General features: G+C 49.2%; 1 protein-coding gene across 4 annotated transcripts in view; it reads right to left on the reverse strand.

Moving 5' to 3' along the window:
* The window catches only part of maml3 (mastermind-like transcriptional coactivator 3), a 106,022-nt gene that overhangs the window by 34,282 nt on the left and 54,240 nt on the right, over positions 1-17,500 (reverse strand). For all 4 annotated transcript variants that reach the window (XM_035531648.2, XM_081724997.1, XM_081724996.1 and 1 more), the window contains exon 2: positions 16,580-17,500. This exon is cut by the window's right edge and continues 651 nt beyond it. In XM_035531648.2, the coding sequence (XP_035387541.1) occupies positions 16,580-17,500 (921 nt within the window). The remainder of the gene's footprint in view (positions 1-16,579) is intronic.

Genomic DNA, 17,500 nt, shown 5'->3' on the forward strand with positions numbered 1-17,500 from the left:
GTGGGTCTGAACTACCCTAACCCTCTCAGGTGGGTCTGAACTACCCTAACCCTCTCTTGTGGGTCTGAACTACCCTAATCCTCTCTATTGGGTCTGAACTACCCTATCCCTCTCAGGTGGGTCTGAACTACCCTAACCCTCTCTATTGGGTCTGAACTACCCTAACCCTCTCAGGTGGGTCTGAACTACCCTAATCCTCTCTGGTGGGTCTGAACTACCCTAACCCTCTCTAGTGGGTCTGAACTACCCTAACCCTCTCTAGTGGGTCTGAACTACCCTAACCCTCTCTAGTGGGTCTGAACTACCCTAACCCTCTCTAGTGGGTCTGAACTACCCTAACCCTCTCAAGTGGGTCTGAACTACCCTAACCCTCTCTTGTGGGTCTGAACTACCCTAATCCTCTCTATTGGGTCTGAACTACCCTAACCCTCTCAGGTGGGTCTGAACTACCCTAACCCTCTCAATGGGTCTGAACTACCCTAACCCTCTCAGGTGGGTCTGAACTACCCTAATCCTCTCTGGTGGGTCTGAACTACCCTAACCCTCTCTAGTGGGTCTGAACCACCCTAACCCTCTCTAGTGGGTCTGAACCACCCTAACCCTCTCTAGTGGGTCTGAACTACCATAACCCTCTCAGGTGGGTCTGAACTACGCTAACCCTCTCAGATGGGTCTGAACTACCCTAACCCTCTCAGGTGGGTCTGAACTACCCTAACCCTCTCAGGTGGGTCTGAACTACCCTAACCCTCTCTAGTGAGATTCCACTACACACTATCTCTGCTCCGCAAAAACGCTGTAATCACTGTTTTTGTTTGCTAGTGTGCATCCATGATCACATTACTAAGAAACACACTGAGAAAATGTTGAGAGTTGCATGACACAAAGTCATATTGCGTGACACACACGTGGACATGCACACACATGCACCTAATCCTAAAGAAACAACTCGTAAAGTACACGCTTGGTGTTGGTCTCTTGCTCTGTGTCCACGTCTGAAGGAAACACTTCATACCAAACACACAAAGCCACCTCCCAACCCCAACAAGAAACTCACTCTCTGTGTCAGGATGGTGGGAGACCATGAAGCAAGCCTTGCCAGGCTCCACACACAAACACACACACACACACACACACACACTGCATGGTGCTCGTTGTCTTTTGTCTTTCACTCGACAGTATATTTGTGTGCGTGCGTTCACACATGCAGGTGCCCGTGTGCATGCGCTCTCTGTCACTGTGCTGTGTATCAGGTAGCAGGGCTGTCTGGATTAGGTTCTTTTAAGAAGGGATTAACCATGTTTCAGCGTTCAAGGCAAATTGGCCCGAGAAGACGTCTCTGGCTACAAAAGAGTTAAATTCTGCACCTAATCCTACTCTAAGCTTCTTAACCCATCTCCCCCCCCCCCCCCCCCTCTCTCCTCGTGTCAGTGAGTGAGCGGAATGTTAGCATCTCTTCAAGACAATTCTTCCATCTCCTCCTCTTCTCTCAGCTCTGATGGCTTGAGGGAATCTCTGTTGCCAAGACGACGGGCCCATACCACACCTGCGGCGCTCTAACAGCGTGGCTCTTCACAGGTGTATGTGTGGTGGCACGAGGCTCATTCACACAGGACATCCCGCACCTCACCATGAAGACCAAGACAGCGTGTCAAGTGCTTGAAGCCTTGAAGAAAGGAGCAGCTTGTATTGATAATGTGTGTGTGTGTGTGTTTGTGTATGTGTATGTGTTTGTGTGTGTGTGTTTGTGTGTGTGTGTGTGTTTGTGTTGTATCTATGACTCTGCCATATGGAGAGAGACAGCTGTCTTTTTATTATGGGAGCGTGTGTGCATGTGTGTATGTGCGCGTGTGTTTGGGGGGTAGGGTGAGGACCCAGTTGTTGGGCTATGAGCAGGGTGTGCAGGTGGTACCTCTCTCTCTCTCTCTCTCTCTCTCTCTCTCTCTCTCTCTCTCTCTTTCTCTGAGAAAGAGAAACTTCAAAGAGAAGGGCAGCAGGAAGATGAAGACCACCAGGGTCTTACTGAATCAATCCTAGACACCAGGGTCTTACTGAATCAATCCCCTCTACATGTACAGACACTACAACAGGGTCTTACTGAATCAATCCCCCTGTACATGTACAGACACTACAACAGGGTCTTACTGAATCAATCCCCCTGTACATGTACAGACACTACACCAGGGTCTTACTGAATCAATCCCCCTGTACATGTACAGACACTACACCAGGGTCTTATTGAATCAATTCCCTCTACATGTACAGACACTACACCAGGGCTTTACTGAATCAATCCCCTCTACATGTACAGACACTACACCAGGGTCTTACTGAATCAATCCCCTGTACATGTAGACACTACACCAGGGTCTTACTGAATCAATCCCCTCTACATGTACAGACACTACACCAGGGTCTTATTGAATCAATTCCCTGTACATGTACAGACACTACACCAGGGTCTTACTGAATCAATCCCCTGTACATGTACAGACACTACACCAGGGTCTTACTGAATCAATCCCCCTGTACATGTACAGACACTACACCAGGGTCTTACTGAATCAATCCCCTGTATATGTACAGACACTATACCAGGGCTTTACTGAATCAATCCCTTGGACATGTACAGACACTACACCAGTGTCTTATTGAATCAATCCCCCTGTACATGTACAGACACTACACCAGGGTCTTACTGAATCAATCCCCTGTACATGTAGACACTACACCAGGGTCTTACTGAATCAATCCCCTCTACATGTACAGACACTACACCAGGGTCTTACTGAATCAATCCCCTCTACATGTACAGACACTACAACAGGGCTTTACTGAATCAATCCCCTGTACATGTACAGACACTACACCAGGGTCTTACTGAATCAATCCCCTGTACATGTACAGACACTACACCAGGGTCTTACTGAATCAATCCCCTGTACATGTACAGACACTACACCAGGGTCTTACTGAATCAATCCCCTGTACATGTACAGACACTACACCAGGGTCTTACTGAATCAATCCCCTCTACATGTACAGACACTACACCAGGGTCTTACTGAATCAATCCCCTGTACATGTACAGACACTACACCAGGGTCTTACTGAATCAATCCCCTGTACATGTACAGACACTACACCAGGGTCTTACTGAATCAATCCCCTGTACATGTACAGACACTACACCAGGGTCTTACCGAATCAATCCCCTCTACATGTACAGACACTACACCAGGGTCTTACTGAATCAATCCCCTGTACATGTACAGACACTACACCAGGGTCTTACTGAATCAATCCCCTGTACATGTACAGACACTACACCAGGGTCTTACTGAATCAATCCCCTGTACATGTACAGACACTACACCAGGGTCTTACCGAATCAATCCCCTGTACATGTACAGACACTACACCAGGGTCTTACTGAATCAATCCCCTGTACATGTACAGACACTACACCAGGGTCTTACTGAATCAATCCCCTGTACATGTACAGACACTACACCAGGGTCTTACCGAATCAATCCCCTCTACATGTACAGACACTACACCAGGGTCTTACTGAATCAATCCCCTGTACATGTACAGACACTACACCAGGGTCTTACTGAATCAATCCCCTGTACATGTACAGACACTACACCAGGGTCTTACTGAATCAATCCCCTGTACATGTACAGACACTACACCAGGGTCTTACCGAATCAATCCCCTCTACATGTACAGACACTACACCAGGGTCTTACTGAATCAATCCCCTGTACATGTACAGACACTACACCAGGGTCTTACTGAATCAATCCCCTGTACATGTACAGACACTACACCAGGGTCTTACTGAATCAATCCCCTGTACATGTACAGACACTACACCAGGGTCTTACTGAATCAATCCCCTGTACATGTACAGACACTACACCAGGGTCTTACTGAATCAATCCCCTGTACATGTACAGACACTACACCAGGGTCTTACCGAATCAATCCCCTGTACATGTACAGACACTACACCAGGGTCTTACCGAATCAATCCCCTGTACATGTACAGACACTACACCAGGGTCTTACTGAATCAATCCCCTGTACATGTACAGACACTACACCAGGGTCTTACTGAATCAATCCCCTGTACATGTACAGACACTACACCAGGGTCTTACTGAATCAATCCCCTGTACATGTACAGACACTACACCAGGGTCTTACTGAATCAATCCCCTGTACATGTACAGACACTACACCAGGGTCTTACTGAATCAATCCCCTGTACATGTACAGACACTACACCAGGGTCTTACTGAATCAATCCCCTGTACATGTACAGACACTACACCAGGGTCTTACCGAATCAATCCCCTGTACATGTACAGACACTACACCAGGGTCTTACCGAATCAATCCCCTCTACATGTACAGACACTACACCAGGGTCTTACTGAATCAATCCCCTGTACATGTACAGACACTACACCAGGGTCTTACTGAATCAATCCCCTGTACATGTACAGACACTACACCAGGGTCTTACTGAATCAATCCCCTGTACATGTACAGACACTACACCAGGGTCTTACTGAATCAATCCCCTCTACATGTACAGACACTACACCAGGGCTTTACTGAATCAATCCCCTCTACATGTACAGACACTACACCAGGGTCTTATTGAATCAATCCCCTGTACATGTACAGACACTACACCAGGGTCTTACTGAATCAATCCCCCTGTACATGTACAGACACTACACCAGGGTCTTACCGAATCAATCCCCTGTACATGTACAGACACTACACCAGGGTCTTACTGAATCAATCCCCCTGTACATGTACAGACACTACACCAGGGTCTTACCGAATCAATCCCCTCTACATGTACAGACACTACACCAGGGTCTTACTGAATCAATCCCCTGTACATGTACAGACACTACACCAGGGTCTTACTGAATCAATCCCCTGTACATGTACAGACACTACACCAGGGTCTTACTGAATCAATCCCCTCTACATGTACAGACACTACACCAGGGCTTTACTGAATCAATCCCCTCTACATGTACAGACACTACACCAGGGTCTTATTGAATCAATCCCCTGTACATGTACAGACACTACACCAGGGTCTTACTGAATCAATCCCCCTGTACATGTACAGACACTACACCAGGGTCTTACCGAATCAATCCCCTGTACATGTACAGACACTACACCAGGGTCTTACTGAATCAATCCCCCTGTACATGTACAGACACTACACCAGGGTCTTACCGAATCAATCCCCTCTACATGTACAGACACTACACCAGGGTCTTACTGAATCAATCCCCTGTACATGTACAGACACTACACCAGGGTCTTACTGAATCAATCCCCCTGTACATGTACAGACACTACACCAGGGTCTTACTGAATCAATCCCCTGTACATGTACAGACACTACACCAGGGTCTTACCGAATCAATCCCCTGTACATGTACAGACACTACACCAGGGTCTTACTGAATCAATCCCCTGTACATGTACAGACACTACACCAGGGTCTTACTGAATCAATCCCCTGTACATGTACAGACACTACACCAGGGTCTTACTGAATCAATCCCCCTGTACATGTACAGACACTACACCAGGGTCTTACCGAATCAATCCCCTGTACATGTACAGACACTACACCAGGGTCTTACTGAATCAATCCCCCTGTACATGTACAGACACTACACCAGGGTCTTACCGAATCAATCCCCTCTACATGTACAGACACTACACCAGGGTCTTACTGAATCAATCCCCTGTACATGTACAGACACTACACCAGGGTCTTACTGAATCAATCCCCCTGTACATGTACAGACACTACACCAGGGTCTTACTGAATCAATCCCCTGTACATGTACAGACACTACACCAGGGTCTTACCGAATCAATCCCCTCTACATGTACAGACACTACACCAGGGTCTTACTGAATCAATCCCCTGTACATGTACAGACACTACACCAGGGTCTTACTGAATCAATCCCCCTGTACATGTACAGACACTACACCAGGGTCTTACTGAATCAATCCCCTGTACATGTACAGACACTACACCAGGGTCTTACTGAATCAATCCCCCTGTACATGTACAGACACTACACCAGGGTCTTACTGAATCAATCCCCCTGTACATGTACAGACACTACACCAGGGTCTTACTGAATCAATCCCCTGTACATGTACAGACACTACACCAGGGTCTTACCGAATCAATCCCCTGTACATGTACAGACACTACACCAGGGTCTTACTGAATCAATCCCCTGTACATGTACAGACACTACACCAGGGTCTTACTGAATCAATCCCCTGTACATGTACAGACACTACACCAGGGTCTTACTGAATCAATCCCCTGTACATGTACAGACACTACACCAGGGTCTTACTGAATCAATCCCCTGTACATGTACAGACACTACACCAGGGTCTTACTGAATCAATCCCCTGTACATGTACAGACACTACACCAGGGTCTTACTGAATCAATCCCCTCTACATGTACAGACACTACACCAGGGTCTTACTGAATCAATCCCCTCTACATGTACAGACACTACACCAGGGCTTTACTGAATCAATCCCCTCTACATGTACAGACACTACACCAGGGCTTTACTGAATCAATCCCCTCTACATGTACAGACACTACACCAGGGTCTTACTGAATCAATCCCCTCTACATGTACAGACACTACACCAGGGTCTTACTGAATCAATCCCCTGTACATGTACAGACACTACACCAGGGTCTTACTGAATCAATCCCCTCTACATGTACAGACACTACACCAGGGTCTTACTGAATCAATCCCCCTGTACATGTACAGACACTACACCACGGTCTTACTGAATCAATCCCCCTGTACATGTACAGACACTACACCAGGGTCTTACTGAATCAATCCCCTGTACATGTACAGACACTACACCAGGGTCTTACTGAATCAATCCCCTGTACATGTACAGACACTACACCAGGGTCTTACTGAATCAATCCCCTCTACATGTACAGACACTACACCAGGGTCTTACTGAATCAATCCCCTGTACATGTAGACACTACACCAGGGCTTTACTGAATCAATCCCCTGTACATGTACAGACACTACACCAGGGTCTTACTGAATCAATCCCCTGTACATGTACAGACACTACACCAGGGCTTTACTGAATCAATCCCCTGTACATGTACAGACACTACACCAGGGTCTTACTGAATCAATCCCCTGTACATGTACAGACACTACACCAGGGTCTTACTGAATCAATCCCCTCTACATGTACAGACACTACACCAGGGTCTTACTGAATCAATCCCCCTGTACATGTACAGACACTACACCAGGGTCTTACTGAATCAATCCCCTCTACATGTACAGACACTACACCAGGGTCTTACTGAATCAATCCCCTGTACATGTACAGACACTACACCAGGGTCTTACTGAATCAATCCCCTGTACATGTACAGACACTACACCAGGGCTTTACTGAATCAATCCCCTGTACATGTACAGACACTACACCAGGGTCTTACTGAATCAATCCCCTGTACATGTACAGACACTACACCAGGGTCTTACTGAATCAATCCCCTCTACATGTACAGACACTACACCAGGGTCTTACTGAATCAATCCCCCTGTACATGTACAGACACTACACCAGGGTCTTACTGAATCAATCCCCCTGTACATGTACAGACACTACACCAGGGTCTTACTGAATCAATCCCCTGTACATGTACAGACACTACACCAGGGTCTTACTGAATCAATCCCCTGTACATGTACAGACACTACACCAGGGTCTTACTGAATCAATCCCCTCTACATGTACAGACACTACACCAGGGTCTTACTGAATCAATCCCCTGTACATGTAGACACTACACCAGGGCTTTACTGAATCAATCCCCTGTACATGTACAGACACTACACCAGGGTCTTACTGAATCAATCCCCTGTACATGTACAGACACTACACCAGGGCTTTACTGAATCAATCCCCTCTACATGTACAGACACTACACCAGGGTCTTACTGAATCAATCCCCTGTACATGTACAGACACTACACCAGGGTCTTACTGAATCAATCCCCTGTACATGTAGACACTACACCAGGGTCTTACTGAATCAATCCCCTCTACATGTACAGACACTACACCAGGGCTTTACTGAATCAATCCCCTCTACATGTACAGACACTACACCAGGGTCTTATTGAATCAATCCCCTGTACATGTACAGACACTACACCAGGGTCTTACTGAATCAATCCCCCTGTACATGTACAGACACTACACCAGGGTCTTACCGAATCAATCCCCTGTACATGTACAGACACTACACCAGGGTCTTACTGAATCAATCCCCCTGTACATGTACAGACACTACACCAGGGTCTTACTGAATCAATCCCCTCTACATGTACAGACACTACACCAGGGTCTTACTGAATCAATCCCCTGTACATGTACAGACACTACACCAGGGTCTTACTGAATCAATCCCCTGTACATGTACAGACACTACACCAGGGTCTTACCGAATCAATCCCCTCTACATGTACAGACACTACACCAGGGTCTTACTGAATCAATCCCCTGTACATGTACAGACACTACACCAGGGTCTTACTGAATCAATCCCCTGTACATGTACAGACACTACACCAGGGTCTTACTGAATCAATCCCCTGTACATGTACAGACACTACACCAGGGTCTTACTGAATCAATCCCCCTGTACATGTACAGACACTACACCAGGGTCTTACTGAATCAATCCCCTGTACATGTACAGACACTACACCAGGGTCTTACTGAATCAATCCCCTCTACATGTACAGACACTACACCAGGGCTTTACTGAATCAATCCCCTCTACATGTACAGACACTACACCAGGGTCTTACTGAATCAATCCCCTGTACATGTAGACACTACACCAGGGTCTTACTGAATCAATCCCCTCTACATGTACAGACACTACACCAGGGTCTTACTGAATCAATCCCCTCTACATGTACAGACACTACACCAGGGTCTTACTGAATCAATCCCCTGTACATGTACAGACACTACACCAGGGTCTTACTGAATCAATCCCCTGTACATGTACAGACACTACACCAGGGCTTTACTGAATCAATCCCCTCTACATGTACAGACACTACACCAGGGTCTTACTGAATCAATCCCCTGTACATGTACAGACACTACACCAGGGTCTTACTGAATCAATCCCCTCTACATGTACAGACACTACACCAGGGCTTTACTGAATCAATCCCCTCTACATGTACAGACACTACACCAGGGTCTTACTGAATCAATCCCCTCTACATGTACAGACACTACACCAGGGTCTTACTGAATCAATCCCCTCTACATGTACAGACACTACACCAGGGCTTTACTGAATCAATCCCCTCTACATGTACAGACACTACACCAGGGTCTTACTGAATCAATCCCCTGTACATGTACAGACACTACACCAGGGCTTTACTGAATCAATCCCCTGTACATGTACAGACACTACACCAGGGTCTTACTGAATCAATCCCCTCTACATGTACAGACACTACACCAGGGCTTTACTGAATCAATCCCCTGTACATGTACAGACACTACACCAGGGTCTTACTGAATCAATCCCCTGTACATGTACAGACACTACACCAGGGCTTTACTGAATCAATCCCCTCTACATGTACAGACACTACACCAGGGTCTTACTGAATCAATCCCCTCTACATGTACAGACACTACACCAGGGTCTTACTGAATCAATCCCCTCTACATGTACAGACACTACACCAGGGTCTTACTGAATCAATCCCCTGTACATGTACAGACACTACACCAGGGTCTTACTGAATCAATCCCCTGTACATGTACAGACACTACACCAGGGCTTTACTGAATCAATCCCCTCTACATGTACAGACACTACACCAGGGCTTTACTGAATCAATCCCCTCTACATGTACAGACACTACACCAGGGCTTTACTGAATCAATCCCCTCTACATGTACAGACACTACACCAGGGCTTTACTGAATCAATCCCCTCTACATGTACAGACACTACACCAGGGCTTTACTGAATCAATCCCCTGTACATGTACAGACACTACACCAGGGCTTTACTGAATCAATCCCCTGTACATGTACAGACACTACACCAGGGCTTTACTGAATCAATCCCCTCTACATGTACAGACACTACACCAGGGTCTTACTGAATCAATCCCCTGTACATGTACAGACACTACACCAGGGCTTTACTGAATCAATCCCCTGTACATGTACAGACACTACACCAGGGTCTTACTGAATCAATCCCCTCTACATGTACAGACACTACACCAGGGCTTTACTGAATCAATCCCCTGTACATGTACAGACACTACACCAGGGTCTTACTGAATCAATCCCCTGTACATGTACAGACACTACACCAGGGCTTTACTGAATCAATCCCCTCTACATGTACAGACACTACACCAGGGTCTTACTGAATCAATCCCCTCTACATGTACAGACACTACACCAGGGTCTTACTGAATCAATCCCCTCTACATGTACAGACACTACACCAGGGTCTTACTGAATCAATCCCCTGTACATGTACAGACACTACACCAGGGTCTTACTGAATCAATCCCCTGTACATGTACAGACACTACACCAGGGCTTTACTGAATCAATCCCCTCTACATGTACAGACACTACACCAGGGCTTTACTGAATCAATCCCCTCTACATGTACAGACACTACACCAGGGCTTTACTGAATCAATCCCCTCTACATGTACAGACACTACACCAGGGCTTTACTGAATCAATCCCCTCTACATGTACAGACACTACACCAGGGCTTTACTGAATCAATCCCCTCTACATGTACAGACACTACACCAGGGTCTTACTGAATCAATCCCCTCTACATGTACAGACACTACACCAGGGTCTTATTGAATCAATCCCCTCTACATGTACAGACACTACACCAGGGTCTTACTGAATCAATCCCCTCTACATGTACAGACAGTGCACTCCTCTCAGATAAGTATGCAAAACCAATAATAATAATGTAAATGCTGTAAATGTAATAGACAATATATTATGATGAATGTAAGTCAATTAATAAGATAAACAAAACAAAGTTACACATGATACATCGGTTTACACACACACACACACACACACACAAACAGTCTTGTGGATGCCATTATTTAGCCAGTAAGGTGCTGTAGGCCACGGTATCTATGGCAACACAGAATGGCTGAGGCGGCCAAAGTTCTCTCTCTCTCCCTCTGTCTCCCTCTCCCGTGTTTGTGGGTTACCCTCACTGGAGGTGGGGTAAAAAGAGAGAGAGAGAGAGAGAGAGAGAGAGAGAGAGGATAAGAGAGCAAACAGAGACAGAGATAGAGTGAGAAAGAGGAGGAGATACAGGCAGACAGACAGACAGAGAGAGAGAGAGAGAGAGAGAGAGAGAGAGAGAGAACATTCTTTACTGGTGCCCTGTGCTGGTTTCATAGCAGGCTGCCAGTAACAGCAACCTGGTCCCTGCATACTAAACACCCCACTAAACACCCCACTAAACACCCCACTGTCACCCAAGACTGCCAGGAAAGTAGCAGTGCCCAAGCACACATATGCGCGCGCACACACACACACACACACACACACGCACACACACACACACGCATATATGTGTGACACACACATGCGCACACGCAAAGAAATATATAACGTGAAACTGGATTCAAGTTCTGAATTCCGAAATATACGTATACTGGCCATGAGTCTGTCTTAACAGGTGAGTGTGTTAGTGTGTGGGGAGATACACCCACATATACATAAATACACACACCAGCAAAGCAGACATCTCTCTCCTGGGTACCATATGCCTCTGCGTATGCGTGCACACACACACACACACACACACACACACACACACACACACACACACACACACACACACACACCTCCCTCCTCCTTTCCTCTGTTCTGCAGTGAGTCACGTGTTCTCTCCATCTGTCAGCACAAACGTGTGGACAAAGAGGAGAGTGAGTAGTGAAGGCTACCAGGCAACCGACCCGGCCCAGCCCGGCAACCTTCAACCGACCCGGCCCAGCCCGGCAACCTTCAACCGACCCGGCCCAGGCCGGCAACCATCAACCGACCCGGCCCAGCCCGGCAACCTTCAACCGACCCGGCCCAGCCCGGCAACCTTCAACCGACCCGGCCCAGGCCGGCAACCATCAACCGACCCGGCCCAGCCCGGCAACCTTCAACCGACCCGGCCCAGCCCGGCAACCATCAACTGACCCGGCCCAGCCCGGCAACCTTCAACCGACCCGGCCCAACCCGGCAACCATCAACCGACCCGGCCCAGCCCGGCAACCATCAACCGACCCGGCCCAGCCCGGCAACCTTCAACCGACCAGGCCCATCGACGGACCACCATCTGCTGTGTGAGAGTGATGAGCTAACCAACCACTGCTTCCTCTAACCCATAACAATGACTGTGTTTACGCCCCTTTCTGGACCACGACAATTGACCCCACCCCTAACAAAACCAGGATCCATCTGAAGTATCCCTGAAGCTTTGGAACGCCAGGAAAGGCTCTCTGCTTCCTGAACGCAGTGTTACACCGGCCCCTCTTTTCCCTAGAGAAGCTGTACGTTAACGGCACACGGGGGACGTGGACAGGCAGGAGCAGATATCAACACTGCAGTTATTCCTGAAGCCTGCGTATGCACAGACATCCAAGAAATTCTCACAGATACACCCAGCAAACTGGAGAGCCTCGGGGAACCAATACAACCATGGCGAACTGCGTGACGACAAAGCCGCTTGGCGTGTCGACGGTCTCAAGTTATTCTGCAGCTGACGCAAGGCCATTTCCCCACAGGTCCGGAGAGACGTTGTGGACCGGAGAGCTCACGTAAAGAAGCACAGGAGAACAAAACTATGCAACCAGTTGAAAAAACAGCGCCTTGCACACGGCATGTGTGACCCGTCGCGACCCAAACGCAGTCAGCTGCCAGGCCAGTTTCAACAGCACCAGAGATCCGGTTCTCTTCTCTGAACACTGCGATGCATCTTGGTTACTGTAAAGGTAGTTTCAGAAACCCCAATGACCACAAACAATAATTCCTGCAGTGGGAGTGACCTCCTGGAATTCCAGAACTCAGAGGACTAGATTTGAGTTACATTAATCTCAGAGTGGTGCAGTAATCTGGGAGTTGGTGTATTTTGGATAATCTTCCTGGTAATCCAGTATGTGTCCAGTGTGCAGGAGTCAGTAAATCAGGAATACTTGAAATGATATCGTGACGTTTCGGTGTGGGCCAGTGCCCACAGCTCTGCACTCTGCTCGCTTCTCTGTTTTAGTTATTTATTTGAGTTTACTCAGGGATTTAGGAAACCAGGCGCCATAGCATTCCGAACCGCCACGCCTGCCGTGACACAGGGCCACAGAGCATTCTGGGAGCGTTAGATGGCAGATGTGAGACAAACCAGAGGCCATGGCTTCACTCCCAGAGAACAGGGCTCACTATGCTGCCCTATACCACAGGCTTATAAAGGACCGTGGCATTAGCCTTCCTCCCTAATGACACACACACACACACACCCCCACAAACACGCCCGCACTTTGTTTCTGATGGTCAGTGCACTGGCTGTGGTGGATGTGTCAGGGCTATGGAGCACACAACAGAAATGTGGAGCCTGTGTGCTCCACCCCTCCCCCACACGGCACACCTCCCTGCCACTAGCCTTTCCGCAGGATAGGAGGGCAGCTCAACACAAGCTGTAACACGTGTGTGTGTGTGTGTGTGTGTGGGGCTAACATCTCTCCCTCCTGCAGATAAGAGGCAGAGGGGGGCGGAGACTCCAGTGATTGGGTGGTCGTTTTCTCTCTCGCTCTCAAGAGTCCCACTGCACTTGAGGTAAATTTCCCTCCACACAAACCCCCAGGGATTTGACATGTATGATGAAAACAAGAGAGAGGGAAAAACAAAGAAGGAAGAAAATCAAAAGCATGAAAAAGAAAAAGCAGAAGAAAGTAAAGGACTAGATATAGTCTACCAGTCTCTGTGTGTGTGTGGCAACAGGCCATCTAACAGGCTGATTTAACTGCTCATTTAAATTACCTAACCAATCACATCCTGAACCCGCCCCCGCAATGTCTATTTAGCTCAAACCCCAGCACCTAAATGACTTTACACACACACACACACACACAGTCTCTTTCCCCTCCCGCCTTTGATCGCTAGTGAATAAATCACAGTCACCACGGCGATATGCAAAGCGGCACGGAGTGACAATTAAACCCTGACTAACGAGCTTTTAAGGAGAGGGCTGAAGTTTCATAATCACACGCTAATAAGATTACGCAAACACTGCCATTCTGCCACCTGTACAAAAACACAGCACAAATCCTCTGATCTGCGTGCGTGCGTGCGTGTGTGTGTGTGTCCTAGGGAGGGTGTATGCCATATGCTATCATGCATCATTGTGCGTGCATATTTATTTGTTTTGATTCTTCCTGTGAATCTGCATGCTAGCTGGCACTATGCACATGACCCCGTTGTTATGGAGAACTCGCAGCCTCTCAGCTGACCCAAACAGGGTCCATGTGCCCCCACGCTCCATAAAACACTGGCCAGATGAGATTATTGTGGCCAGATGACATTATGAATCTTATTATTATCAACCAGCAAAAATGGCGAGGTGAGCCGAGTTTGAGCGCTCGTCTGCCGAGCCAGACGGCGAGACGCTCCGCCCCTGCCCGCATCACAATGCAGGGTTGCGCAGTATCTGTCCGATGCACATCTGCGTGCACGGTCCCGTCCTCGAGGTGAGCACCACAACACCACAGGAAGGGCAAACAAGCCCCACGTGCAGCACACGCTTACAACACGGAGACGGTGAGCATGTTCCCGTGTTTGCTACACACACTGAGCTGTGCCCGGGAGTTGGACTTGCCATCAGGGAATTTTACTGAAATATTTTGCTTTTTTAAATTTATTTATTTATTTAGGCCCGGGGGGGGCTAGGGTGTGACCTCGTGACCCCAGTTGATGGCACTTAGTGCATCATGATCAGAGTCACACTCAGGAATGAAACCTGGGCGCATTCATTCCAGGACCAAACAGGAGCTGATATGGTTTCCTTTCTCTTACACTTCCTCACCCTCCCCTCTGTCTGTTTCTCTCGCTGCCTCCACGCTTCCTCTTCTCCTCCTCCTCCTCCTCCTCAAACCCTTCGTTTTTTTTCCGGTTCTGTCTTTTTTTCCTCCTCTCTCCTGTGCTGCATTTTTCCTCATGGCTGCCGCAAAAGAACAGACATCATAAATCTGCCCCTTTACTGCAGCTGAGGGGAGGGAGGGAGAATAGAAGAACTGAGAGATGGGAGGAAGAAAGAGCGAAGGGCTGGCTCACCGAGCACGAGACCCTGATGAGATGAAGTAGGATGAGGAATACACTGGAGGAGACACACACGAGGGAGGGCGAGCGTCATTGATGAGCATAATTTACAGGTCAGACACTAGCGAACTCAACCCCCCCTACACACTCACACACAAACACGTTTACCGAAGACACACGACCGCTCACCTCCACACCACTCCCGTGCTCATCTCAGAAAAGACCTGCTAAGGCGTTTCCTCCTCAGTTAAACGGAAACCCGAGCGAGCCCTCGTTAGACAAAGTGACTGATCACCTCTGCAGCCTCTCGGCAGCCTGGGTACCTTTTGATCACCGGCACTACACACTTTTACGCTTGTGCACGTGCCGTCTGAACGATTAGTGATGGAGACTCCAAAATCCCCTCATCCCTACGACAGACGAGGAGAATAGGCATCCATTCTTTCTCCGAGACAGAGAGACGCAGGGAGAGGCGTGCTTGAGAGATTTTGGCAGCCACAGGGACACCAGGGGCTGCCGCACAGACATTAATATATTAGAGTGTCGATTTCCCATTCCGAGAGCTAGCTGTTGCTGGGGCAACGGCCACCATTACTGGCCTGGTGCACAACACAGACATAAAATATAGAATTATGGGTGAGCGGGGTTTTAGAATGGAATTATGGGCAAGCCGGACTCCGGGCCGTCTCCGGGCAAGCAGTGGAAGGCGGAGCTGCCATCTTGCCTCGATCTTTTTCAGCGGGAAAAGGCAAAGACAAAATGGAGGGCAAGATGTGAGCGTTTCAGCTCCTGGATGACACAGCTGGAAGGACGCCACTGACAGACAGACGGCGGCACCGGGCAGACTTACAAAAGAAAAGCGTCCTCAGATACGCCACCATTTAATGACTGGAACTGTTCTTTCAAGCACAGTAACACCGAACACCTCCGTTATCTCAAGTCGATGCTTAATAAAGTAAGAACGTAAATGTGTAAGAGCGTGTGTAAAGATGTCAAGGTCCTTTGACATGTTCATCTGCTCAAAATTTCACTGCAGAGGATTAACCCCCCCCGTACCCCCCCCCCCCCCCCCCCAGAATCCTACCTGGGCGTGCTGCCGCATGGGACTGTATGGTAACGCCTGGCCAAGTACCTTCTGCTTCATCAACATCATCCTCTTCTGCTCTTCGGTCAGGTGCGCTGTCTGGCCAGGCATGGGCCCCTGAGCAGGCGTCGGACCCCCAGTCTGGGCCCCGGTGCTGTGCATGTAGGGCATCATGGGATTTTTGGCCTGGTTGGCCATGGGCGGAGTCATTCTGTGACTCATGTGCTCCACGCCGCTGAAATGGCTGAGCGGTTTGGTGTTGCTGTAGGACAGCTGCTTGTTGAGGGCGTTTGGGGCACCCAGGCCGGCGGGCGCCTGAGACGCTGCCTGCGATTGGTTCAGCATGTTCATGTGATTCTGAGGGACGTAGTTGTTCAGTGGCTTGGCCACCATGGAGCTGGGGCCGTTGAAGCCCTGCGGGTACATCATGGGGCTGGTGGGGGCCCCGTAGGGGCTGGTGGGTGGGGCCGCGGGCGACCAGCTCGCCCCCTGCGACTGCTGGTTCTGTTGGATCAGTTTGGCACGTTGCTGTTGCTGAGCTGCCATCTGCTTCAGCTGTTCGGCCGGCGAGAGCTCGGCGGTGGGAGGCACGGATACGGGCATTGTTCCGCCCGCCCCCGCTCCGGCCCCAGAGCCGCCCGCTGCCGCCGACCCCACCGGACCCGCACCGGGACCCGGGTTCATCAGAAATCCATTCCCAGGCCTGGAGGCCTGCGTCTGGGCCTGCGTGGGGGTCTGTGGGGATCGGGCCACGCAGTTGGCGGGGGACCCTGATGCCATGGCGACCGCGGGCGACTGCTGGAGGGGTTGCTGAGGGGGCGTGCCGTTGGCTGCCGTGGCGAACGGCGGCCCAGACGACGCCGGCCGCACTTGCGGCGAGCCCGTGGACATCTGCCCGCCCTGAGTCTGCGGCGGGTTGCT

Source organism: Electrophorus electricus, chromosome 12 (genome assembly GCF_041902795.1).
Source record: "Electrophorus electricus isolate QZ-2024a chromosome 12, ASM4190279v1, whole genome shotgun sequence".
In the NCBI taxonomy this organism is placed as follows: domain Eukaryota; kingdom Metazoa; phylum Chordata; class Actinopteri; order Gymnotiformes; family Gymnotidae; genus Electrophorus; species Electrophorus electricus.